Source organism: Misgurnus anguillicaudatus, chromosome 17 (assembly GCF_027580225.2).
Source record: "Misgurnus anguillicaudatus chromosome 17, ASM2758022v2, whole genome shotgun sequence".
Lineage (NCBI taxonomy): Eukaryota > Metazoa > Chordata > Actinopteri > Cypriniformes > Cobitidae > Misgurnus > Misgurnus anguillicaudatus.
Genome location: NC_073353.2, coordinates 29,526,353 through 29,553,956, shown reverse-complemented (window position 1 = coordinate 29,553,956; position 27,604 = coordinate 29,526,353). Strand labels below are relative to the sequence as shown.

The 27,604-nt window shown below is 38.0% G+C and overlaps 1 protein-coding gene across 5 annotated transcripts in view; it reads right to left on the bottom strand.

Moving 5' to 3' along the window:
• lrp1bb (low density lipoprotein receptor-related protein 1Bb) overlaps positions 1-27,604 on the bottom strand; it is a 392,748-nt gene that overhangs the window by 133,289 nt on the left and 231,855 nt on the right. For all 5 annotated transcript variants that reach the window (XR_008647172.2, XM_055216546.2, XM_055216547.2 and 2 more), the window contains 9 exons: positions 23,341-23,586; positions 21,931-22,128; positions 18,814-19,018; positions 15,335-15,499; positions 12,979-13,223; positions 3,617-3,748; positions 1,553-1,780; positions 808-982; positions 348-442 (listed from right to left, as the gene is read on the bottom strand). Coding sequence is in view for 4 of the 5 variants with exons in the window: in XM_055216546.2 (XP_055072521.2) it covers positions 348-442; positions 808-982; positions 1,553-1,780; positions 3,617-3,748; positions 12,979-13,223; positions 15,335-15,499; positions 18,814-19,018; positions 21,931-22,128; positions 23,341-23,586 (1,689 nt within the window). In the remaining variant the exon portion in view is untranslated. The remainder of the gene's footprint in view (positions 1-347; positions 443-807; positions 983-1,552; positions 1,781-3,616; positions 3,749-12,978; positions 13,224-15,334; positions 15,500-18,813; positions 19,019-21,930; positions 22,129-23,340; positions 23,587-27,604) is intronic.

Here is a 27,604-nt window from a genome sequence, read left to right as displayed (position 1 = left end):
AGGTATAGCTAGCGTTTTACATTTTTACTCAATTGTAATTCAAAGTAGAGAATTTGCTAACATTGAACTAGTTCACTAATAGTGCCATTTATTCCCATGCTCTGTCTGAAGTGTTGCAGTATTAGATTCACTGAAAGAGTTATGTAAGCGGCTAACAAATACGTGCACAATCCAATTTACATGCCGCAATTCTTCGTTTGGCAAGCTGCATTGAGTGCTGGGTTATGATGAAATAGCACTAGTTGTACAAAATAATACTGACGAACAGTAATGAAGTTTAAATACTCAAGTGCTTTACTTCCTTGTGAATGTGAGAAAGGAGAGACTAAAGAAAAATAAAAACATACCGACTGGTTCTCTCTGGTTTTGATGAAGGACTTTCCTGTTACTTCCATCCATATTGGCAACATTTATTGTATTACCATCAGTCCAGTAGATTTTTCTAGACAATAAAACACAAAACTAATTTCACGGGGAAACATGTTTCATAAGAATTCACTGAATTATATTGTATTTGACATCAAAATGACATAAACTCAAGTAAACGTGAACCATTTTACTAAATTAATATGACACATGTCAGAGGTCCCATAAAATTGATGAAAAATTTAGTACAAACATTTCTGAATCATGAGAAGTGGCACATTTTGAATAATGCACCAATAAAAATTTAAGGCAAAAATGTGCAGCAAGAAAGCAAAGAGAGTTGAGTAAATCACCAAAAATTACTTTAGCTGGGTTTTCACAGACTAGATCACATTTTTCTTCATCACATATGCAATCACATTGTTCATGTAGACTGCTTACCCTTTGGCTGGGTGCACTGTCAGACATTTTGGTTTGTCAATCCCATGGATCACTGAGGTTTTTAGAGATCCGTCTAGTCGGGCAACATTGATCTGCGTCTCTTCGCTCTCAGTGCTCAGCCAGTACATGTTCCTCGAAATCCAATCGACTGCCAGCCCACGGCAGTTTTGAATATCTGCGCATACCAGAGATCCGCACACTGTAATAAAATGTCTTTGCTTATAGAGAAGACTTTTTAACAATCTGCAAATAGCTTGAAATGGCAAAGTGAGTTACGTTTTGAACAGACGAGTAAGGAATGCATTGTGTAATGATTGATAAGAGTGTGCGGGAGGTGTACTACAATCTTGCACTTCTTTTTTTTAAATGCGGTTTGGAGAAGCAATCTCCAGAGAAATCTTTACAAACAAGCTCTCCTATCACACAAGATATTATTCATGTTCTTCTGCACACTTCTTGAACCGTAATTTTTTCCATGCACGCCTTGTGTGAACATAATCTTCTTGTTATCAAAAAAAAAAAAAAAACACTGACACACACAAAAAAAGATGATATTTCAGTAAAAAAAAAAACAGGATTAGAAAAAACTCAAAATAAAAGAACAATAAAACACATTAAGTGCACAGAAACAAAGCTGTTTAAATCACAGTTGCTTATAGAAATAAATCATTAAATGCAAAATAAAAATGGTTTTGCTATTTGATTTAGATATGATGTTGAGTTACTGTAGAGAATGTTGGCCTACCTCCAGTAATGACTGTTTGAAGTCCAGTCCCATTGATAAATGCCCGCTTTATTGTTTGGGTCTTCACATCTGCCCAGTATAATCTTTCCTCAAGAGCATCGTAATCCACCACAGTGACATCATCAATGTCAGGGACCGTCAAAGCCGTCATAACGTTCATGTATGGATTATCAATGTCCACTCCACGGATCTCTGACCGCCTCACATACAATAGGAATTTCTTCAGTGCTGAAGTGTAAAACACACAAAAAAATTACATATAGAATTAAATAAATTATTAAAGGATTAGTCCATTTTCTTAAAAAAAAAAAATCCAGATAATTTACTCACCACTATGGCATCCAAAATGTTGATGTCTTTCTTTGTTTAGTCGAGTAGAAATTATGTTTTTTGAGAAAAACATTCCAGGATTTTTCTCATTTTAATGGACTTTAATGGACCCCAACACGTAACAGTTTTAATGCAGTTCAAAATTGCAGCTTCAAAGGACTCTAAACGATTCCAAACGAGGCACAAGGGTCCCATCCAGCGAAACGATCGTCATTTTTGGCCTCCAGTTGTGTGACAAGCCAGCGCGACCTCACGTAATTGCGTAATGACGTGGAAAGGTCACGTGTTACATTTATGAAACGCACATTTGCGGACCATTTTAAACAATAAACTGACACAAAGACATTAATTAGTTTTATTCGTCTGAACTTTCTCCACTCTTGTAAACACTGGGGCATTGTTTCGAATACATCCTCCGTGACCTCTTGACATGATGACGTATTACGTGAGGTCGTGCTGGCACGTCACAGGACCGGAGGAACAAGAGGAAGTTGTGGTTTAAAAGTGTATATTTTTTCTTTTTCTTGCCAAAAATGACAATTGTTTCGCTAGATAAGACCCTTATGCCTTGTTTGAGATTGTTTAGAGTCCTTTGAAACTGCAATTTTGAACTGCATTAAAACTGTTAAGTGTTGGGGTCCATTAAAGTCCATTAAAATTAGAAAAATCCTGGAATGTTTTCCTCAAAAAACATAATTTCTTCTCGACTAAACAATGAAAGACATCGACATTTTGGATGACATGGTGGTGAGTAGATTATCTGGATTTTTTTGAAGAAAATTTACTAATACTTTAAAAGTTTAAACCCATAGATGGGTCAAAAATGGACACAACCAACTGTTGGGTTATAAATAACCCTATGCTTGGGTTGGGTTGTTTTACTCATCTATGGGTTGAAGCAATCAAGCATTTGGAATGAAATTAACTGTTGAGTTTGACCATATCTGACCCAACTGTTGGGGTTGTCCATATTTTGACCCAACTACCCTACTGAAAAATCCAGCTAAGACCAGCATAAGCTGGGATTTAGGTTAGTAGTGCAAAGGTTGCAGACACAGATAAATATAAACTGTATGCCTGAATCACTGTAAGTCATGCTGGATAAAAGCGACTGCCAAATGTGTAAATGTAAATGTTAACCAATCATAAATAAGCTATATTGGTGATATTATTATTATTATAAAATATAACGTTTTTATTCAGAAGAATTTAAAGGACAAAATCCAATTTAAAAGAAAATTAAACTTTATGTCTGTTTTAAAATTAGATTTGCAAAGTTAATAAATGCTATCATGGTATCACAGATCATGGTATCATTTGAATCAGCAGGATCTCTTGTTTAATAAAGCAAAATTACACAAGGAACAGTATGACTCTATATCAGCATGGCTAGGATTCAGCCTTAGGCATAAGGCCAATGGTTCAGATGTCCCACAGATCACACATAAAGGGACAACCGCGCAATTGTGTGAACATTCACATTGCATTTTTTATATTATCGACCTGTGTTTAATGTTTTTGTTCTATAAATGTTTCATATTTTTTCGATATTTCAGATTAAAATGTTTTATACCGTTTATACCGTTTGTTGGGCGTGAGATGGAGTATCACAACAAATACAGCACACACAGCACATAAAATACAGAATTACTGATGCTAAAACAAAATGTGTTACAAGAATCGTCTCTATATGATCTGTGTGTTGAGTGGGACGCTATGGAGCTTCATACTCACCCACACAAGAGCGGTTGTTGAGAGAAAGCTTCATGAGGTGAGGGCATGAACAAGAAGCAGTGCGGTTGTAATCAATCAGACAGAGGTGAGAACAAGGACCTCTTCCATCGTTTGCCTCGCACGGGTTCGAGGCTGGAAAAACATGGGGTGACATACATATAAACCAGGGTGAGAACAGACAACAAGGAGAAAAATCAATATAGCATCCTATGAATTGTTTAAGGAGAGCAACATCAACCACTGCTGACATCAAATTGAACAAACATGTTTAAGTTTACAATCCCACAGGTTGCAATTATGCATTGCATTCAGTGTCGGCGCCACGAGCGGGCCCTAGGGGGCATGGCCCGGCCACTTGAGTCACTGTGCCCCCTTACTTCTCAAAATAACAATGAACTTAATAATTTAAAAAATGTGCTGCAAATACATTTGGTTATACAATGAATACTGATTAAAATTCGGAGTATAATTAATAAAAAATAATAATTAAAATACTAACCCACAATGCAATGCTAACAGTCAGCCAGTTACATACACGCAGCCACTGTCACGTTCGGGGGCTCAATCGCCATGCGTGAGAACTCATTTTCTGTCTAAATAATGTATACTTGTAAGTCTTGGCATTTGAGCAAGACGAAGAAATTTCGCGACAAATAAAAGGCGTTCTTAAAAAGTTTTAAAATGTCCTCTCGTCGCCTGCAGCTCTTCTGAAGGTAATAACGCATAGTTCATTCTGGTGTTAACTAAGATATGTCAGTAACATTGTTTTCTTTTGCTGTTATTTGGTTATGTACTGATCTTTATGATTTGCGTGAGTTATCCAGTCTTGCACTTTAACGTCATAAGTTATGGTTTTACTATAGTGAGGGATTTATTTAACAACTTGGCTGGCTGTAACAATCCCGCTAATTTCACGGCTAGTTGCTATATGATTAAATATATAGACATAACATTTTAGATTTGATGTCTTTTATTAGCTTATTTTAAAGAAATACAAACCTTCTGGGAAAACGTTTCCAGACGCATTAAAAAAAGTTAAAAGTCAAAAGACGAACATTCGGTTGAATCATTGTAAATACAATCTCATATACGTTATTAATTATGCATATTTATTTTGTATTAATTCGTAGGTATTAAACTGTCCCTGTTAACGTGACTCGCTCGCAATACCCGGGTGAGGCTGTGTTTAGGCGGTTGTTCAAGGAATAAAATACCTTTGAATGTTGCGAATGGCCAATCAGTACCAAGCATTTTACAGTGCCATGCAGTAATAATAATAATAATAAAATAAATAGATGAACCAGGTGCCCCCCCCAAGTAAAACAGGAGGCCCCCTCATTCTGTGTTCTCTGGCGCAGACACTGATTGCATTATTACTATACTCACGAGTGTAAACCTCGCAATTTAAGTAACACAAAAAAGATAATACTATCAAAACATGTTTAAATGTATTCATTCCAGGAATTTCCTTGAGGAGCAGCACTTCTCTTGACACCACAGGACCACTGACCAGTGTTGTAGGCCTTTTGCATGCTGCCTTGTAGAAAGCCTCTGGTTGAATCCTCTACTATACATGAGCAAATCCATGCAAATGTCAACCTTGCCATAAAGAAATAATGTGTGTTCAAGTTTTATACCTTACTGATACCCAGGGTGTGATTTGCTGGGGGGTGGCAGGGATTATTCCCACCTGGTCTTTATATTTGTGCCTCTGATTAATTTTTTTATCCCCGGTGGGGACAAAATTTACCGCCCCCCATGATTAATGATCATCAAACGACCATATAAACAGTCTAAAATAAATATAAGGTAATATAAGTGAAAACGCTGCCACGCAATAGTGCAACCAACAGTAAAATCAGGAATAAAGTGACAATAGGTGACAGTGCGTCTAGGTTAAAAAAGGATCATTTTTTTAATCCATGCCCAGATTTTCCAAATGTCGCCAATCACCGGGAAAACAGCCAAATAATAAATAAATTCTATAACATTGTATTTTACAGGACCGTCACAAAACACATCCAAGAAATATTACCATTGAGAATGAGAAACCAGAAACTACCGTTGTTAATGGAGGGGAACTCGCAGGATGACACAGGAAAGCAAAAAAGAGGTCAAAAGTCATCAAACAGACTTTCTTAGTCTGACGTCTTGTCTAAGTAGGCACATAATAGCCTATTTATTGTTTTATTGAGACAACGTTGTGCCTTGCATTTTTAATATATTGTTATTATTATAATTATAAACAAGTGTTTTTGCATGTCTGGCGCAAAGCATAAATAAGGAATGCATTCTGGCATGTAAAGTTCAGGTTCCATAATTGTTCATTAAATTACTGTAACAAAGACCAGCTAGTCAGTGAGAGCTGTCTCACCAGAGACATATTATATTTCAACAGTTACAAGAAATAGCTTAATACCCTGAATAATCAATTTAAAGGAAAACACCACCTTTTTTTTCAATATTTTATATTTTTCATTATTTTTATATACAGTGCGTCGTGAATGTGTTAGCATTTAGGCTAGCCCCATTCATTCCTTAGGATCCAAACAGGGATGAATTTAGAAGCCACCAAACACTTCTATGTTTTTCCTATTTAAAGATTGTTACATGAGTAGTTACATGAGTAAGTATGATGGCCCAAAATAAATGTGGCTTTTAAGCTGATAAATCATTTTGTACTCATGTAACAGTCTTTAAATAGGGAAAACATGGAAGTTATGGGGGGCTAGGCTAAATGCTAACACAATTACGACGAAGGGTATACACTTTTGTGCGTTACGCTTTTAACACATAATGTGTAATTTTAACACATTTAACACATTTTAATTCACAGAATTCCTTTAAAGTACAGTATGTTGTCTCCCAAAAACTTGTATATATTTTGTCACATCCTTAACATGTTTATAATCATATTATAATCATGTTTATTTTAAATTAAAAAACAGAAAACATGAGTAAAATTATATTTTATTATAACTCTTTAGGGAAATACTGTATAAACCGATGGTTGGTAATAAGTATTCTCTGAGAAATTGTGTTTTTTTTTTATTGAAAATTTCACATCTATAAACCTGGAATTGCTCATATGGTATCTCAACATAATCTCATGATAACTTGTATTTTATAAGGTGGTTAACTCGTATGAATTTGTATGATCTTTTTTCTGCATTTTTGTACGATTTGTGAGTGACGTTGGGGTTTCATTAATGCGTCTTCCTCATAAACATACATTTTTGTACAATTTACTTTGTAAGAATTCATATGAATTAATCACCCTTACAAAACATATACAAATTCCCCTGAGATCAAGTTGGGCATTTAAAGCTAATGTTGGGCATATCATAAGATAATAGAAGGTAAATTAACCATTAAATCTTTCTCATATTTCCATGATTATAAGGTATTTTTTTCTTAAAGTCGCCATGAAACGGAAGTAGCAATTGCCTTATTTTAACCATGGTGAGGTACAGTATATCCAAGTGAAACCAGCTTCTGAAATAAAATAAGGCATGGCTGGATTTGAATTTGTCCATCGAGAACTGATTGGATCGCTTGAAGTTGGGTCGTGTTGCTAGTTGTTAATCGCAGCGATCTTCTCCCGGCCCCCGCCCACCTGCCATACCATATGACTGCAAGTAAAGAGAGATTGTTTTGAGGAAGGGAGGAGATTTGTGTTTTTGACTAAAGATCACGAGGGCACTAGCCTGACGATGCCATACTCAATTCTAGTCAGAATTTGAGTCTGATACCGCTCCATTGAGCTATAATTATGAGGCGTGTCTCAACCGAAAAATGCCTCTGCACTCAATTGGATAGACCTACGACCAATCAGAGCAACGGAGTGTGTGACGTATGTTGAAATTACGTCTTTGCAGCCTGACCGAACTGCTAGTTATTTCGCTACAATGACACTAACATTGTGATTATACTGAGTTAGAGAATGTACATCACTACCTATTATGTTTACAACATTTCGTTTATATCACAACATGAAGTATTTACTAAGTCATAGAGTAAGACTATCTCTTACCATTTGTACGTTAGGTGAACTTCATCCACGACGATACCCATTAGGTTGGCTTGAAAATATTGGAGCCTAGCATGTCCCTCCACTTATTCAGCAACCACGATTCCGGGCTTCCGAAAAGAAGCTGGCAACGACCGCTAATTATATCCATCTCGTCGTGCACGCTGAGTTGCATCGCCATGATAACGTTAGCCATTTCAGTTGCGACCAACTTTTGCCGAATAGGAAGGACGGCAAAAACATCAACAAATGCCCTGCTCGCGTTTTTCTGTTCCTCTTTTAAAATCAATGCTCTGTCGATATCTTTTAGAACAGACTCAATGTCAGAATCCACACATCTGAACTCTACAGCGGCAGCCATTCAACACACGCGCTCTTTGGTGACGTGGTTCATTACGTTACTGTTGATTATCTGTCCATCATCGTATAAAGCCCACCCTGACAATTTGATTGGTTCGACCAGCATTTGTCCTAGCATAGTAGCTCCTCAACGCAGAAACCCCAGACCGATCTTCCCGTTTTCAAAATCTTGTGGGCGGGGCTAAGATCGGCTGGCACCCAGGCTATGAGGGCACATGAATTTTTTTAAAATAATGAAGCTCACAAATAAGTCATTTGTAAAAAAATACCACAATATTCCAAAACAAATTATTGTTTTTCATTTTATTTTCATGCCGACTTTAAAAATAGCAGCTGTTGAGTTCTGTTTGTTGATGCTGTGGCAATATAAAACTGACAGCTATGTATCCCAACTTCTACCACCAACAGCCAGTTTCATAATGTTGACATATGTTGACGCTGTACAAAGCAATGTATATTTATTTATTTATTTATTTATTTGGTTTCTGACGTTTGTCAAGACAAGTTTATTTATATAGCACACAGTACACTAAATCAAAATGCATCTCGCAGGCAGAAGAAATCATATGCGTGAATAAAAAAATGTGCATAAAATATTATCAAAAATATGGAGCATATGGAGCATATGGAGCAATGGGATTCAAAGTCTCCCACGTTAAGTATCAGATTCTGTAGCTAACCGCTAGGTCACGGCTCCCAGATATTTTATGTATGTCTCTGTGTTTTCCAGCAAGCTACTATTTCCATAACGATGATTGAAAGACAGACTTGGCTGCTATTCTTCTTTGAGGATCTCCTATTATAAGAAACATACTCTTCGGCTGTTGCAATAGAAATCTAATCTGGATAACTCCAGCGTTTTGCTATTTCCTTCGGTCATTACATAAGACTACCACCCGCTGTCAAGAGGTTTTAACCCCTTCACGAACCCAAAGCAACTAGACGCAATTAAATAAAAAGTAGTTGCGTTTTGTAAATAACTGATCTAATTCGGCCTTGCAAACAGGCACATTATTTATATCCGATGTTATAACTATTCATTTAGTAGCCGGCATATATTTGCAAGCAATTGCAAATATACAAATAAATGACTAAATTATAGTCTAGAATCGCATCGAATTAATTATACATTCAGTGGGTCTGCAGGGAAAACATGGCGGTCTGAATAAATTTTGTTTAAACTGTGCTGGTGTACTCGAGTTGTGATGGAAACGCGTGATTTGGATGTACCGACTCATTTGTACTCATAAATCAGCTACAGATTTGATAAAACGCCCCATCAATCTGGGTTTGCTTTACGAATAACATTGCTGCACTTGAAGTGGCTGCAAAGTATACTTAGAATTTACGTTTTTTTTTCCAGCTTTGTCTGATTAAGGAAAGATACGCCTTTCTTTCGAACACCAATAGTAATTTAAAGTAGTTTGCTTGTCAGTGCAAGAAAAGTGCTTACAACACAGTGCCACAAAGGCACTAAACAATGGGAACCTTTGAAACTGGTGTCGATCTCTTGAAACTCAACCATCAGCCCTTTCTCCACACATACAGTAATGCATTAACAACTGCATGCCGATTGACGCCTGTGGCCTCAACCCATTAGTCTAGTTAGTGTAGTCTCTTTACCTTCCAGCAGACCTTGTGAGGTCCTCACCTCTCGTCCCGAAACTGCAGGGGACAAACATAAACACAATGCCCAGAGACTGTCAGGGGCCGGAGCATAGTTTTTGGACACCTTTAACAGCCCGACATTCCCATGGGCTCTTTAAAATTGGATTAGCCATACTTATTGGCTTCCTTGGCAGTGCAGCACAATTTGTTGACACTTATCGGTGTAAAACAGCTTCTCGGCTTCGGGTGCCGTGGCGGGGTGACATGAGTTGTTTTGGCGGTGATCCCTGCAGATTTGGGCTGGTTGAAATTATGCAAATTAGATTATTCCGGCTGATGAACATTCACAGAGGGCTGTGTTTTTTTTGGACATCTGGACACCTGGCACATTTGAAAATTATGAAAACTGGAGTTAAAATGAAGTTTTATGAATCACAAATCTAATATTTGCTATCAGTGTTGACTACAGGGAATAGAAAATAGGTTACATAAACGTTGCATCATAATGACATAGTATGTTTTATTTGTGAGTACCAATATAGTGCATTTATTGTGCCCTCTGCTAAAATGAATAAAATAAGTAAATAAATGAATTTTATGAAACACTCTGTAATCAAAGCATATATTTTGCACTTTTTATTTTATATCCCTTTCTAAGTTGCAAGCTATCATTCAGATCTACTGTGTGTTCAACAGAAGATCCTGTCTGACATGCATGAAAAATTAAATTAAAATTAACTTGGATTGAGGAAAAACTAATCTTGAGCCCACGTCAAGCCTACTTATTCTCTGCACGACATCATTTTCTTATTATTCAGCTGTTCTTGTTGGCTGTCCAGATTGGCGAGAGAAATGAATGATCGGCAGGATTTGACCGAAATGAATCAACGCCCCACATGGGATGCAAAGGAAAATGTCATTGTATCAGCCCAAGTAATGTCACTTTTCTACAGTAAGATGCATTTCACTATGTTAGCGGTGATCATGAAAATTTTAAGGCAAACTGTGGAGCAACACAGTTTGCTTGTGGAATGAGTTTTTTTTTTCCTATTTAAGACGAGTAGTTATACGAGCAAGTTTGGTGGTACAAAATAAAACGTAGCACTTTTCTAAGCGGATTTAAAAGAGGAACTATATTTTATGGCGTGATAGCACTTTTGGGAGTACTTCGACTCGCCTGAAAAGTCCGCTCCCCTTCTCACTCTCATAATGGGAGAGGGAGGGTGTTACTGCGCCGAGTCGAAGTACTCCCAAAAGTGCTATTGCGCCATGGAGTGTGGTTCCTCTTTTGAATCCGCTTGGAAGGGCGCTATGTTTTGTTTTGTACCACCAAACTTGCTCGTGTGGAATTTCAGCCGTTCCATAAGAGGCTACCTTTGAACAAACTCTTGCCAGTAAATGATAAGTTACAGGCAACTCAGCTGCAAGCAACACTGTAATTTCTATGGAATTTTTTTACAGTGTATCTAAACATAAATAAAAAACATGTATTCCTTAATATTGCAATATATGTTTACTGCTCTTAAAATAAAATAAAAAAGACTATACAAGTGTGAAGAGAAATGCATTCAAAACATATAACTACTAACATTTTGGGTCTGAAGAATCGACGCTCATATTTTGTGTCAACATATTTTTTGTGTCGACTTCATCGATGACAGTGGCGCATTGTCCCAGCCCTAAATACCATGTGTTTGCATAGTTTATGGTTAAAAAAACATATTTTCCACATACCATAAATTTTTTTGTAGCTCCAGATATCAATCTCTTCCTGAAATGCATGGATTTGAAAAGCTCTGTCCCTGAATTGCCAGCTAATCTGTACATTGTGATTGGCCTGAATACATCTGACGTCAACCGGAAATGTGACGTTCCTTACCATGTTTGAAAGATTCGCGCACAATGCAAGGCTATCAGGAGTTAACTTTCAGGCTGTGAGTCCGAAGCAGGAGGAAATATGATAATGTCGGTCTTGTCTACATCACCAATCCCATTAAGTAAACTGTTGCCTACAATCTGTGTGTTTGTTGTAGTCCAAGAAAAGCAATTTACATTGGAGACGATAACTTGCGCCATCATTTACCCTACAGTATCATTAGCTACACAAGTGAGCGACACCGAGCAACATGCACTCGCTTGATGGGCATTCCTAGGCTAATATCTAAAAGCGGTATCAAAAGTCACTTCAGAGGTATTGTTAAGTTACAAGAACGATGTTTTTGGATTTAAAAGTATTTATTTCTTGATTAAAGTAACAAAATATATGAGATAAAATGCCAAACTTATCAGATATATACAGAAATACGCATTTTCCGCCATCTTGAATTATTTTCTTCAACTCGGCCACAGACCTACGTCACGCTGCCCCTTCACTCCGATTTGGCAGTCGCTTTGTCGCATCGCTCAGCATTTACATAAAATAGCCTTCTTGTCTATTTCGCCCCCACCTTGCTCACGCAGCGGCGAGCTTGTCGCTGGCAAATGGCCACTCCCATTGAAAATGAATGGTAGCCTGTTGCTCTGTCTCTTGTAGCTAATGTGACTGGTGGTTACTTTGGGGTTTGTATCTATTGCATATCGTTAACATGTACTAATACACACTTACACACCAAAGGAAATGTAAAAACTTGAATCGGACCATTGGTGCTCTTTAATAAAAAAGCCACATTTTCATCTAATTATGTGTCTAGACACTTTCAGAGATTTAATTTAAGAGAGCTGTTGTGTCTGTTGTTTGTTTAAAACATAACCTATCACTATGGTAACACGGTTGCATTTGTCATGAGGTCAAGTAAAACACTCAGCATGCTAGCTGAGTATCCAACAGTGTCATTATTTCTGCCATTCAAGTGCTTTTATTATTATTTTTCATGTTTTTGATAATTTTGTGACCCAGCTGTCCAGCGTAGCGACTTTTTAGACCCCTGTAGCGGGTTTTTTCCAAAAAGAGCATAGCAACAAATGTAGCCACTTTTGAATAAACCTTAGCATTCATTTGGTAAAAAAAAGCCCTGTGAGCTCGAGAGTCTACACACATTGTTCCCCAGTCAATGTCAATATAAAGCTAAAAAGAGCCACAAAATTATTTAATATACCTCCGATTGTGTTTGGCTAAAGAAAGAAAAACATTAACATCAAGGATAACAAGGAAGAGAGTAAATAATCAGTAAATTTTCATTTTAAAGACGAATTGAAGACAGCAAAAGATTTTAACAGTGTGGGTTTGATCCCTGGGAGCACATATACTGTACTTATAAACATGTATAGCTTGTAAGGCATTTTAAGGCGCTTGGATAAAAATGTCTACCAAAAGCACACAGTAAATGCAATTTTGACTAAATTTGTAATGTGCATGTGGAGCTACCTTGAGGTTGCCGGCTAGGATGGTAGATCTCCAGATCAAACGGCTGAGCACTTGTTTTTTGGATCACTGTTACATTGCGACCCGTCCATTTATTCGCTCTGGCTAATGTGTTAGTCCTCCAGTCTGTCCAGTAAACACTTCCTCCAAAGAGAGAGACGGCGAAAGGGTGTGACAGGTACTCGTGGCCCCTGAGGATCTCTATGACCCCGGAGCCATCATACAGAGCTGAGTATATTGCATCTGAGCTGAGAGGAAACAGAAATATGAGGTGAGAGTGGCACTCTGTCCCTATATCAACAAGGTGTTGACAACAACCTCAGGGAGTTACTGAGGACACATGACATACATCTTTTCTAACAAGACAGGATACGCTTTCCATCAAGCGTTAACGATTACGCCCTGTTTGAATCTACCGTTAAGCAGGGCTTAAAAATAAGTGTTATTATGCCAAAATCCTTGGGTGTCATGAAACATTTTGATAAAAAAAAGTAAATGCTATCAAAATAAGAAGCATCCAGTTACAAACATTGCTATTTTGCTCATGATTTCAAATGACATCATTCAAACCAATTTTGTTGTTTTTTCCACATTTAAGGGGAAAATTTTCATTACCGCAACGTGTCCATGACTGGATTTGGTTTCTTTGACATGGAAATATTTATATAATTAAAAAATCGTAAAAATAAAAAGCTTCAGTGCATGTTAACTATAAACATTAACAGTAAAGAAACATGTGCTATTTGGTGATCATTGGTAAATGTACAGACAATAATAAGGAATATAAATGTGTCCAAGACCAATTTTATCATCCTCCGGAACAATTTTCAATCATTGTTTAAGCCCTCAAGGAACTAACATTTTTAAAAAAAGTTGTCGGAAGGGACATAATTGACTGTGACACTCAAGATGGCTACCAGGTAAGCAGTTCTTATTTTTTCTCTTCGGATAAAAGTTACAGTTTTGTTTGTCATAGTACCTAGACAACTTTTTAGTTTTCATTACCGAAACATGAGTTTGTAAATGCATATATTTAATGTAATATCATGTTGCGGTAATGATCATTTTTGATAAAATTATAAAAATGTAAATAATTCTATAGGAAATATTTTTAAATCCTCTTAAAATAATGGTTAAGTAAGTTCAGACCTTAATCTAATATGTGCAAAAATTAGCTTCAAGGGCTTTTTAAAAATTCTGATGCTGGACACCTTCTAAATATGGATTTTGTGAGAATCACCCATTTAATTTTAAATGAAACCACTGTAATCCAGATAGTACTTCCTTTTTTTGCAAAATATAACTGTAGTCTGATTACTATGTTTTTTACTTAACCATAACGGATTGCAGTTACTTGTTTTGTTTTTTTTGTATCCTGATTCCATTACATGTAATCCATTACTTCCCAACCCTGCTCATACAATACTTACAGTGCTGCTGTCTATGACCATTAACTCTTTCCCCGCCATTGACGAGATATCTCGTCAATTAAGAGAAACCGCTTCCCCGCCAATGACGAGATTTTTCGTCTTTCCGCAATACCGCTATTATCCACCAGGTGGGTTCCACAACTTATACAACCCGGAAGTAGCGCCTCACGTGAAAGAGAAAGAGCTCCGTGTATGTTTAAAAGATCGCTCTGCATCTGATCTCTATCAAAAGTCCTTCGTAAAAAGGGAATTATCTCAGCTTTTTGCTCAAAATTGAGTGTTTTTGAAGAAACCTACCCATGTTTGAGAGGTGCTTACAAGAGAACTAATGAAGGTAGGATGAAACGTTTTTTTTTTTTTTTTTTTTTTAAAGCAGAGGGTGTGTTATTTAATCTGATATATTTTTTTTTTATATATTTAAAGACAAACATTTTCTGGAAGGCATTAAACTTTTGTGAAAATCGTAAAAAATGCTGGCGCTGGCTTTTTTTAAAAACGCTGGCGGGGAAAGAGTTAAAGTGGGAAAAGGCCAAACATTTTAATTGATAAACAAATTTTAGTAGCACTATTTTACAGTGTCTTTGCAATTAGTTGCAAAGTTAGTTGTTAGTTGCATGCATACAATAAAGATTCATTTATAAAGTAATAACAGAGAATTTTGCATAGCAATAACCTAACCTTATAGTAAGTACAAACATTATTACTCACTAACTAAAATTAGACTGTAACAAAGACACCTCAAAATAAAGTGTAACTAAATTTTAATACATACTTGCATTTTACCTGAAATCACAACCAAAACAACTCTGCTACTCCAAAAGCCAAATGTCGTAAAATTACCACATTTCCATAAAATGTCACATTTACTTGAACGTACTGCATTCTGTAGTGCTTATCTACAATGTATCTGTATTGTTATTTGACCCTACCGAGCATCTGTCCACACTATTCTCCTCTCTTGATGATCTAGAGTGAGTCCATTAGGCCAGGCTCCGATCTCCATGTCTTTAAACACAACGTGTCTTCCACTTCCGCTCATTGATGTCGCTTCAATCCGAGGAAAAGTAGCATCCCAGTCGGTCCAGAACAGAATGCTACACACAGAATAAGTGATTATAAACCATGCAACCTCAATAACAAACCCCACATACAATCATAGTATATCAGTATAAACTTATGCAAAGTTCAAAATGAAACTATTTCTAATAAAACAGCAACACACACATCAAAAATATTTTTAGTTGATTTTTTTGTCATATTCTCAATTCAATGTAGTTCTCTTATTTTCTGTTGGACGTCTGAATAACTCGCACACCGGACGAGAAGCAGTGTGTTTCGTCTAGGACAACTCGGTGGTATCGTACACCGAAAGTGCACATTAAATAGCGCAAGCTTAGTCAGATAGCATGTACTGCAAAATATACGTTAGCAGCCAATGTTAAAGGGATAGTTTGGCCAAAAACGATATTAAACCCATGATTTACTCACCCCCAAGCTGTCCGAGTTGCATATGTCCATCGTTTTTCAGACAAACACATTTTCGGATATTTTAGAAAATATTTTAGATATTTCTGTTCATTAAATGTAATGTTGCGGGGTCCAGCAATAGTCCACAACCTTCAAGTCCAAAAAAGTGCGTCCATCCTTCACAAATTAAATCCAAACGGCTCCAGGATAATAAACAAAGGTCTTCTGTGGGTAATCCGTGCGGTGTTGTTGTAGAAATATCCATATTTAAAATGTTATTAACTTTATAAACTAGCTTCCGGTAGCGCCGCCATTTTGGAGTGATGCGCATTCAGGATGAGAGCTTACGCAGCGTACAGAGTTTCTCTGCTGCTGCTCTGTCCCCGCCCTCCGAATTTGTCATACGTCACTAAGAAAAGTGCGTACACTACGCTAATCCTCTCTCCTGAGTCTAAGATGGCGGCGCAACCGGAAGCTAGTTTATAAAGTTAATAACATTTTAAATATGGATATTTCTACAACAACACCGCACGGATTACCCACAGAAGACCTTTGTTTATCATCCTGGAGCCGTTTGGATTTAATTTGTGAAGGATGGACGCACTTTTTTGGACTTGAAGGTCGTGGACTATTGCTGGACCCCGTAACATTACATTTAATCAACAGAAATATCTAAAATATTTTCTAAAATATCCGAAAATGTGTTTGTCTGAAAAACGATGGACATATGCAACTCGGACGGCTTGGGGGTGAGTGAATCATGGGTTTGATATCGTTTTTGGCCGAACTATCCCTTTAATTGCTAACAATTTGGGACAAATATGATGTTGTTTAATGTTAAACTATGTGAGTGGCGCGATAGTGATTTGAGCAGTGTCCAGAGTCACAGTGGACAGCCTTAGACAGGCCCTGCTGGTGTGTGTAACATTCATAGAAAATAATGTGCTCTGTTTTTAGATTAACGGCGCAACACGGCGCTTCTCGTCCAGTATGCGACCCCTTTAAAAGAAAAAGTTGGATCAACTTTTAAAAATTACTTAAATCGGTAACGCCTAAAAATGTCAAGTTTTTATAATTAAAGTGAGAAAAATATTTTCGGGCACTGCTTAATATCATTGCGCCTGCTGCAGTCATGGTACAACAGCAAAGTCCTTGATTATTACGTCAGAATGAGAGTATAGTTCCAAGCCATATCTGCCTAGAAAATCGCAACTTTTAATTTTCCGTCGTTCTCAGTACACAATGTAACTACAGAAGGGTCAAGTTTTAAATAGGAAAAAATATCAAAACTCTTTGGTAATTTTTAAGCGTGATGCTAATGGTCTAATCAGATTCAATTGATTATGCTAAGCTATGCTAAAAATGGTAACGCCAGACCCGGAGATCGGCTGAATGGATTCCAAAACTATAAAAATCAAATTTTTAACTCTAGGGGACCTGGAAATTAGCCTATTTTTTTTTTAATGAAGTGTCCCTTTAAGGTGAAAAAATGTAAGATTATAAACCTTTTTTTTAGGTGTTAACAATTGAAGTTTTTAAGTAGAGCACTTTTCACTTTTTACAGTGTAATAATATATATATATTTTTTAAAAGATGTCAATAGGGTGGTACCCTTTCTAAAATACACCTTTACTGTATACATACTTCCCAGTGACTTTTGTGACACCAAATGAGTGTATTTGTAAATGATTTTGAAATGAATATGCTTTGAAACATTTTACAGATATAAAACAAATGCAAAACAAATCTATTTTCATACGAATTTTACTTTATGATTGAAAAGTAAACAGCTTCAATAACATCTGTTTCTAGACAGATCAAACTTAATGCAAAACAATTAATAATAATTTTACAACACCGGGTTCTTAGGCACTACAATATAAACAACAAGCTAAATCCGCCTTAATATAACATGAGGGTTACTTTAACTGATCCCGTAGTTCTCTGGAGTGTTATGAAAACAAAGGACACATTCAAATGGCTGTATTACATGGATTATAAAATGCTAAATACTTGCATCAAGCTCATTCGCTAATGAAATGTGTGATCATGCTCTTGCATCGGGCATTAACGCTATCAAGAATAATTAAACTGCCAGCCAAATGTTTGCAGACAATGGAAACTAAGCATAAAATATACAAAACGCATAAACATGGCTACAAGGATGCAGCGTTCTCCCTTTCAGCAGGCCAAATCATCGGTCCGTGGTCTACAATCATTAATTCAAGCTTTCCATGAATAAAAGAATGGCTAATTACAGACAACTAATCCTTTCATTTTCAACACGCACCGCTCCGTAGCACAGTAGTGCGGGGCATTTTCTGAAGATTTTTAAATATACGCCACACTGCTGGAGTGTAAAATCAGACTTTGAATGTTTTTGCTAATTGTTCTGTTCACGTTTTAGTGAAATAGCTTTCAGCACGCCATCCAACAGAGCACCAACATGAGCTCTATGCGGACTATACGTCGTATTTCTGCTCCTTGAGTTTGCCGCTGTAATTATCGCCGCTGGATAAAGCAGGTTAACATGTTTTTGCATTTGATACAATGCCAATAAACACTATAAATGAGTCTCAAATACTGTGGGAATAATCTTGTGACTTTTCCAAGCATCTGTCATATATAAGACTTCCTTTTTCAAGAGTGTCTGCATGAGCGATGTGAAGCCGAGAAGAGCAGAGCACAGCGGAGAGCAAAAGGATGAAAAAAGAAACAGAACACAAAGAATAAACAGCAAGAAGCTGCGCGTTATCCTAGAACTATCATTAGTAATAGATGACAAACAAGTCCCCTGAAATATGATTGCTCTGTTATGTACCCAAGATAGTCTCTGTGAGGACAAATTATGATCCCTTCTCCTGTTGGGTTTGGAAGCGGTGCATATTACTGTTTAAAGGAAATTACTGTGTAGAATATATTACATGAAATGAATACACACCCCTGCCCCGGATCCACGGCCAGAGCTCGCGGATGCTCCATGCCACCGGCGATCAAAGTGGTTCTCATTTGGCCATTCAGCTTGGCTACTTCGATTTGATCCAAGTTGCTGTCTATCCAGTACAGGTTTCCTGCAATCCAATCCACCGCAAGTCCCTCTGGGGTAGCCAGGCCATGCTGAATCACAACTTCGACCCCGGTTACACCTAGAAAAACAAACCACTCAGGCTAGTTCATAGGGCGGACAGGATATCGAATTCAGCAGAGCGAGGCATTCAGGATGCTTTGAGTTTCTCTTTGACTGTTGAGCTCTTCCAAATGCTGCTCCCTGCTGAAAAGACCAGCTTAGACCAGCAAGTATTTCAATTTGCTGGTTTGGCTGGTGGACCAGCAAAAATGTTGGTCAAACTAGATGTTTTTCAGATGAAGCAGGTCGAGCAAAGGAGGCTTGCAGGAAAGCATACAGTACTAGCTTACGAAGCTAAGAAACAAAGCAAGAAAAAAATACAGTACTAGGATCACCATTCATTGATCAGCAGATCACAAATTCTTCTTTAACTAATATTTATTATTTTACCTGCATTGGTGCAAAAAGTGAAACTGGAACTCAAAGGCAGCTCAGTCATACCTCTCTTTACTGGGAATCGAACCGGCAACTTTTGGGTTACAAGCCTGAATCTCTAACTACAGGCTATGACTGTTTCATATACAGTAGATCACATTTGAAACACAAAAGACACAGGTGCTGGTCATATAATTAGAATATCATCAAAAAGTGTATTTATTTACCTAATTCCATTCAAAAAGTATATTTCAAATGTTTATTTCTATTAATTTTGATGATTATAGCTGACAATTAAGGAAAATCCCAAATTCAGTATATCAGAAAATTTGAATATTACTTAAGACCAATACAAAGAAAGGATTTTTAGAAATCTGGGCCAACTGAAAAGTATGAACATGAAAGTATAAGCATGTACAGCACTCAATACTTAGTTGGGGCTCATTTTGCCTGAATTACTGCATCAATGCAGCGTGGCATGAAGTCGACCAGTCTGTGGCACTGCTCAGGTGTTATGAGAGCCCAGGTAGCTCTGATAGCGGCCTTCAGCTATTCTGTATTGTTGGGTTTGGCATATCGCATCTTCCTCTTCACAATACCCTATAGATTTTCTATGGGGTTAAGGTCAGGCAAGTTTGCTGGCCAATTAAGAACAGGGATATCATGGTGCTTAAACCAGGTCCTGGTAGCTTTGGCACTGTGTGCAGGTGCCAAGTCCTTTTGGAAAATGAAATCTGCATCTCCATAAAGTTGGTCAGCAGCAGAAAGCATAAAGTGCTTTAAAACTTTCTGGTATACGGCTGCGTTGACCTTGGACCTCAGAATACACAGCGGACCAACACCAGCAGATGACATGGCACCCCAAACCATCACTGACTGTGGAAACTTTAAACTGGACCTCAATCAACGTGGATTGTGTGCCTCTTCTCTCTTCCTCCAGACTCTTGGACCCTGATTTCCAAAGGAAATGCAAAATTTACTTTCATCGGAGAACATAACTTTGGACCACTCAGCAGCAGTCCAGTCCTTTTTGTCTTTGAGACGCTTCTGAGGCTGTCTGTTGTTCAAAAGTGCCTTGACACAAGAAATGCGACAGCTGAAACCCATGTCTTGCATACGTCTGTGTGTAGTGGTTCTTGAATCACTGACTCCAGCTGCAGTCCACTCTTTTTGAATCTCCCCAACATTTTTTAATTGGTTTGTTTCACAATCCATTCCAGGGTGCGGCTATTCCTATTGCTTGTACAGTTTTTTTCTACCACATCTTTTCCTTCCCTTCGCCTCTCTATTAATGTGCTCGGACACCGAGCTCTGTGAAAAGCCAGCCTCTTTTGCAATGACCTTTTGTGCCTTGCCCTCCTTGTGCAAGGTGCCAATGGTCGTCTTTTGGACAACTGTCAAGTCAGCAGTCTTCCCCATGATTGAGTTAATAAGCTGATTAGAGTGTAAAAACTGAACCTTTTCACAATGTTCTAATTTTCTGAGATACTGAATTTGGGAGTGTTCTTAGTTGGCAGTTATAGTCATCAAAAATAAAAGAAATAAACATTTGAAATATATCAGTCTGTGTAATGGATGAATATAATATACAGGTTTCACTTTTTGAATGGAATTAGTGAAATAAATCAACTTTTTGATGATAATTCTAATTATATGACCAGCACCTGTATTCATGAAGTAAAATAAAAAGTGTATTTATGTATATTATAAATATTCATAAGTGAATCGTAAACTAATAAGGGGGAAAATAATTATAAAATATATTTTACAAGTATTGGAACAGGTGGACTTAACATCATTTAGATGGGTTTCATGCTGGGAAGATGCTATTTACAATGTTATTTCAAAGATAAATGCCGGCATATACAGAGCACAAAGTCGCCTAAAGGATAAGCTCACTGATAACCCAATGGGTGCCATTTTATTTCAAACATTAATTCTGGTTAGAGGCTTCCATAAATGTTTAGTTTACATCTGGGGTTACAATAGTGGAAGTTTAATGGTGCGATGTTCAAAAACTCAGCAGTGCATAAACTGTAACTTAGCTTTTACGCCCATTTATGCCACAAGTACACACAGCTGGTGCACCTGGACCATGTACCTAACCCACAACATATGCCGATGACCAACAATGCTGCTCTATTCAACAGGATCCTAAGGAGGAACATGCTGACATTGAAGAAGACGTTTAGTGTTTTAGAAAACATTAAAGACTTTCTCAGCTGTCTGTAATCCAGCTGTTGGCAATTATCCATGGCCATGGAGAGCTTTTTGAAATGCTTACAAAAGGAGAGCAATATCTTCAATGGGAGCCTGGTCCTAAGAGAGAAAAACCGGGAAGCGCACTTAATGCAGTCTTCAAAACAATGCAAGGATATTCATCAGCATCATTCAGAGAGCCAGCTCATGCACAATGCATACTGCCATGCATTACTCTTCGGGGACATGGCTTGTGTATTATGAACAGGAAAATAGAAATTCGACCTTAACAAACTAAAGCTTAAGGTTTTGTAAAGACCAAGCAGGACCGGGACATCAAGGTTGTGCGTTTATTACCTCCGGTGTCCGAGAGCTTTCCCCGGTAGATCTTATCCTCCACCACATCGGTCCAGTAAAGCAGACTCTGGTTGAAGTGAAAGTCGAGAGCGATGGTGTTGCGAAGACCGGGCACGAGCAGGCTGTAGTCACGTTTATGAAGGTCGATTCGTCTGATTTCGTGGCGAATAGAGAAGATAACGAAAGCCTCAAAGGGATCTGGGAGATGGAAGAAACAAACTGGTCATTAACACCCCACACCTGTGCAATAGAAAATACAGTCAGGCTTTGTGCGGAGTCATACATTTTGTATTTTTCCATGCGCATGAATGCTAATGAGGCTTTTAGCTGATGCTTTTATCCGAAATAACTTACAGTACACTCATTACAGGGATGATCCACCTGGAGCAATCTCAGATTAAAGGAGCTTCACATTTAAGGACTCTTTAAAGACTAATTAAAAAAAAAAAACTTTAAATAGACCAAAAAGAGAGACAGTAATTATAGATGGTGATGTCTCTCGCCCCAAATCTAAATCTCATTTTAGTTTAGTCTAGCTTACTTTCTATTCACACTATTGTTTCTGGTTGAGCTCAGACTTTAGATCATTACATTAATTATCATGCAATTCCTGTTGCATTTCACCATCCACTGAACATTACAATATTATTCTACAAAATACATTTTTGATGCAGTCTCTTCACTTCACAGCACAGCATTTTATTCACTACGCCACAATCACCACCCAAAACAATGAGAAATCATTTTCTTGTATCTTGTAGATAACCTGCTGAGAGCAAAAAATGTCGCAATCTACCAAAGCACAATCTTGATCTCAAGAGCTTTACGAGTCGCTTAAGCTAAATCTATAAAATTCCACACAGATGCTCACTGTCATTTTCTGAATAATGACCCAAATTCAGATACCCTGAGACGATGTAAAAGCATTTGGCAGGCTTGCTGTTGTAAGACATTAGTTTCTCAATGGGAACCTCCAGCCTGTGTGTCCTGCTGTCATTGTATTACTGTTGCTCTTATTGCTATGCACTGTGGACATATTACACAACTAGTCCATATGAATTTTAAATAAATGTGTTACTTAAATGGAGTAATCTAATTTGAATGAGCTCTTGTTCTATTCAGTGTAAGCTGGGGTTTGAATCCTAGAGAACATACTGATAAAAATGTATACCTTGGAGTCAAAAGTGTCTGCCAAATGCATAAATGTACTCAAAAGGACCATGAAGGTAGGCATATCTAGCCTTAGATATAGTTTATCCCAAAAACATACAGGATTGTGCATTATCAGTTTTGCAGCCTATCAGTGATTGGTGTTCCTTTGGAAATTCTTAAAAATTTAATTTTGGGGTGAACTATGCATTGAAATAGCAAGATATCGACAGTGCCATGCTAGACTTTAAAATGAAGTACCAATGCTATGGCAGTTCTCTCCATCTGCATCAAGTGTCCAGCCGGGATAACAGGAACACTTGACAACGGTTTTATGTTGCTCACATATCTGACTACACTTCAGGTGCGTCGTGCAGTAGTCCACTGTCTGGCATGTGCGGTTGTCAGAGCCCAGATTGAGTCCGGTGGGACAGGAACACACGACCCCCTTGCTTGGGATCACTGCACACTGGTGACTGCAGCCCCCGTTCCCCTGCAAACATTTCTCTGGAAGAGACAAGAACAGTGTGAAAGAGAAGAAAATGAAATACATAAAAAACTGGTGATAGGAAGTCATGTTTGCCGGCCTATGAGATTCAAAGCGTGAATTGAAACAGAAAAGCCACACATGAGTGAAGACCTGCCGGAGCACATTTGGAATTGAACATTTGCACAAGACCAGAAAATACGAGGTAGAAACTTTAAGCAAGCTTATTGTCCCTTGCCCCCAAAACTTGGGCTGTTTCTTTGTTGACTAGACCTTTATGCCATTACGATTTCCCATAATCAACAAGAGCGGCCGAGTATGATAAAAAAGCAGTTATGCAAAGAATTACATTATGCATTCGACAGACTCCACGAAAAACCACAGGACTGAATTATGGAGACCGACTCCAGTCGCTGCACAAGCCAAACAAAGTCATTGAATGTGAAAAATGGCTTTTTCTTTAGTTTGAAAGAAATAAAAAAAACTGGGTCTCAGATACATCGTCTTCTTTCAGAATGAATCAGACAAACTCGGGTTTCTCTTAGTCTCTCATCTCTAATGGATAAGCTTTTTCTTTCATTGAAGCACCTGGTCCTTTTTTAAGAGGAAGGCACATCTTCATGAGAAAGACAAAAAGTGAAAATGACACTTTCCAAGGTCTCTTTGCCTCTACTGATTAAGATGATCCCCTCTGTGCCCGCAAGAAAAAATTGAATTTTCATCACAGGGGGCCCTGAAGTCTATATGGAGGTAGGGAATAGCTGCTTTCCAGCAGCTACAAATGGCACAAAGTCTCGCCGCACTGGTTCAAACCAGTCAGCCTCTCAAGGTTTTTTATATGATGTAATTGGCGATGAGAGGCTAACGCCAAAAGCAGGTCAAGTCAGACAGATAATGCATCTTGTCCTCAAAACCTGAAACTAGTGTAGGTATCCACAGTAACTAAAGGTCCTGTTTATACCTAGCATTAACTCTTTTCTCACCATTGACGAGCTTTCCTGTCACTGACGCTTTCCTGACGAGTTTTTATGGCAATCCATATTTCCGCTATTATCCACTAAGTGGCACTCTTACCCAACTTATAAACCACTTAAGCATCTGTGTATTCAGCAACAGTAAAAACTTTGTGTATGTTTTGATCATCGTTCCAAATCTGATTGCTAACAAAAGTCATGTACAAAAATGCAATTATCTCAAAATTTTGGATTTTTAAAGAAACCTACCCATATTTGAGAGATTGAAATCTTTGTTTGTTTGTTTGAAAGCAGATGGTCTGTTCTTTCATTTGATAAACTGTATTTTTATAAATTTTTAGAAGAACATTTACTGGAAGGCATGAAACTTTTCATAAAAATCATAAAAAAATCCTTGCGCTGACTGGTAACTTATTTAAAAACGTTGGCAGGGAAAGAGTTACTGTGCATTCACCCCAGACATGGTAAAGGCGGCAAAAACGCGGCAAAAAAATAGTGTAAAATTCTAGTCATTCGAGACATTCCACAGAAATTCGCGTCATGGGAGGGGCTTCTGTGACTCTGCTCGCTTTCTGTAAGCACGTCACTACTAGAGCAAGCTCCTGATTGGTTAACGTGGCGTGAATATCCGCCAAAGTTCAGATTTTTGAACTTGTGTGTTTCCCGCTTCAACGCGCAATTTGCGTGAAATGCGCCATCCTCGCATTCCGGCCGTCCTGTGCCATTCGCACTTACCACACCGCAGGATACATATTCGCGTCTTTGCACTGACTTAACATGTAAATCACTCGCGCTTGCCACCTTTTCCGCATCTGGTGTGAACGCAAAATCAAGGTCCAATGCTCAATTCGTGTGAAACGCGCTATCCACGCCTTCCGGGCGTCCCACGCTATTCGCGCATACCGCGTCACAGGATGCCTATTCGTGTCTTTGCATTGACTTAACATGTAAATAACTCGCGCTTGTCGCCTTTTCCACGTCTGGTGTGAACGCACAGTCAAGATGCAACGCTCAATTTTTGTGAAATGCGCCTTCCGGGCGTCCCACGCCATTCGCACTTACAGCGCAGCAGGATGCCTATTCGTGTCTTTGCATTGACTTAACATGTAAATCACTCACACTTAAAGCCTTTTCCGCATCTGGTGTGAACGCACAGTCAAGATGCAATGCTCAATTTGTGTGAAAAGCGCCATCCGCGCTTTCCGGGCGTCCCGCCCATTCACGCATTTCGCGCCGCAGGATGCCTATTCGCATCTTTGCATTAACTTAACATGTAAATCACTCACGCTTTCCGCATTTTCTGCGTCTGCTGTGAACGCACAGTCAAGATCCATTTTGGTCGATCGGATCACAAGTGGATGAGAGAGACGCATGTTCGTTCACACCTGGAGTTTGAATCTATCTCTTTTGTCCACTTTCGACCGCTTCTGTCCTGATTACTTCAGGGGGTGAGTGGTTAAAACACAAGCGGGAGAAATGACAACTTAAGTTGACGTGCACTAATATTACGCCTGCTGCTTGTGTTGTTAGCATACATACTGCACAATGCTTTGTATATGTAAGGGCTTTGAACTTTCACACGTTCGCAAAACGAAACAAAACTGAAAGAGGTTAACAGCAGCCACTTTAGTTTTATCAATGACAGCCTAAAGACCGCGCCAAACACTGTGGGTTCGCGCTAGAAGTCAGGACTGAAGTAAAAACATTGCTCTCGGTACATCACACATTAGATCAATAGGCGGAGAAGAGGCGGTCTTAAGTGGCCGTTCGAACACAACTACCTCTGAATGTGGTCAAAAGTGGATGAGCTCAAAATATTTTACACCCCATTTACACCTGTATTTAGTGTCGTCTACTTGTGATCCGATTGACCAAAATGCATCTTAATACCAGGTGTTAACAGTCCCTAAGGGAATTATACATCTCTGGAGACTCTTTCCCAAGAGAGGACTTCACATCTCTGATTCAAGCAGGTTTCATGTTTTTCATGCACTGGTAGCATACAGAGCATGTGTTGGTTTTCAATTACACCTGTTCATAGACACAACTCAAAGAGATTTAAGCAGTCCTTAGGGACACACTGTCTGGACATAAAGTAATACTGGGGTCTGTTCAACAACAGGGAGATAAACACAATACATATTGATTTACTCAAGTGTATGAGTCCATTTCTATACTATTCTGATTGAGTATAGCCTACTTATGATTTGTTTCTTTTGTGTTAGAGCTACTCCACATGACTAACCAAACAATCATTTCGGTTTACTAATGCATATAATACAATAGCAATTTTCAAAGGGATAGTTCACCCCAAAATTTTCTCATCCTCATGTTGTTCTAAACATGTTTTTTTTATCCTGATGAACACAAAAGAAGATATTTTGATTGACTTCCATAGTAGGAAAACAAATATTAAGGAAGTTTTGTAATAAATGATGAAGAAGATATTTTGATAAATGATGGTAAGCACACAGTTGATGGCACCCATTCAATTCCATCATATTTGTTTTTCCTACTATGGAAGTCAATGGTTCATGCTCACCATCATTTATCAAAATATTTTCTTTTGTGATCATAAAAAACTACAGGTTTAAAACAACATAAGGATGAGAAAATGATGACAGAATTTTTGGTTGATCTATCCCTTTAATGTGTGTTGTTCACAGGGCAAAGATCTACAATAAACACAATGAGGCCGTGAACATAAGCATCACAGACCAGGTGTTAAATATCACTGCCAACACTTGTATTGATTAAAAACCACATGAAATCAAAATCGAAGTGTTGTGGCTTTTAGTCCTTGTCTGTAAGCTCTGAAGCCAAAATAAACTTTAATCGGATACTCATTCAAAGTCTATTTTTTACTTGCAGGAAACAAACTAGAAATACTGATGATCTATCATGCACGCAGGAGTGTAACACATATTAAATGCTTTCTAGGATGACAATGCTACATGTGTGCATTTCCTTTACCAGTTTTGGCTCATCTAATAAGAATCTGTCCATTTTATTGACTTCCATTTTGTGCAGTCTTTAAACTTTGCACAATTCTTGGATCCATCCT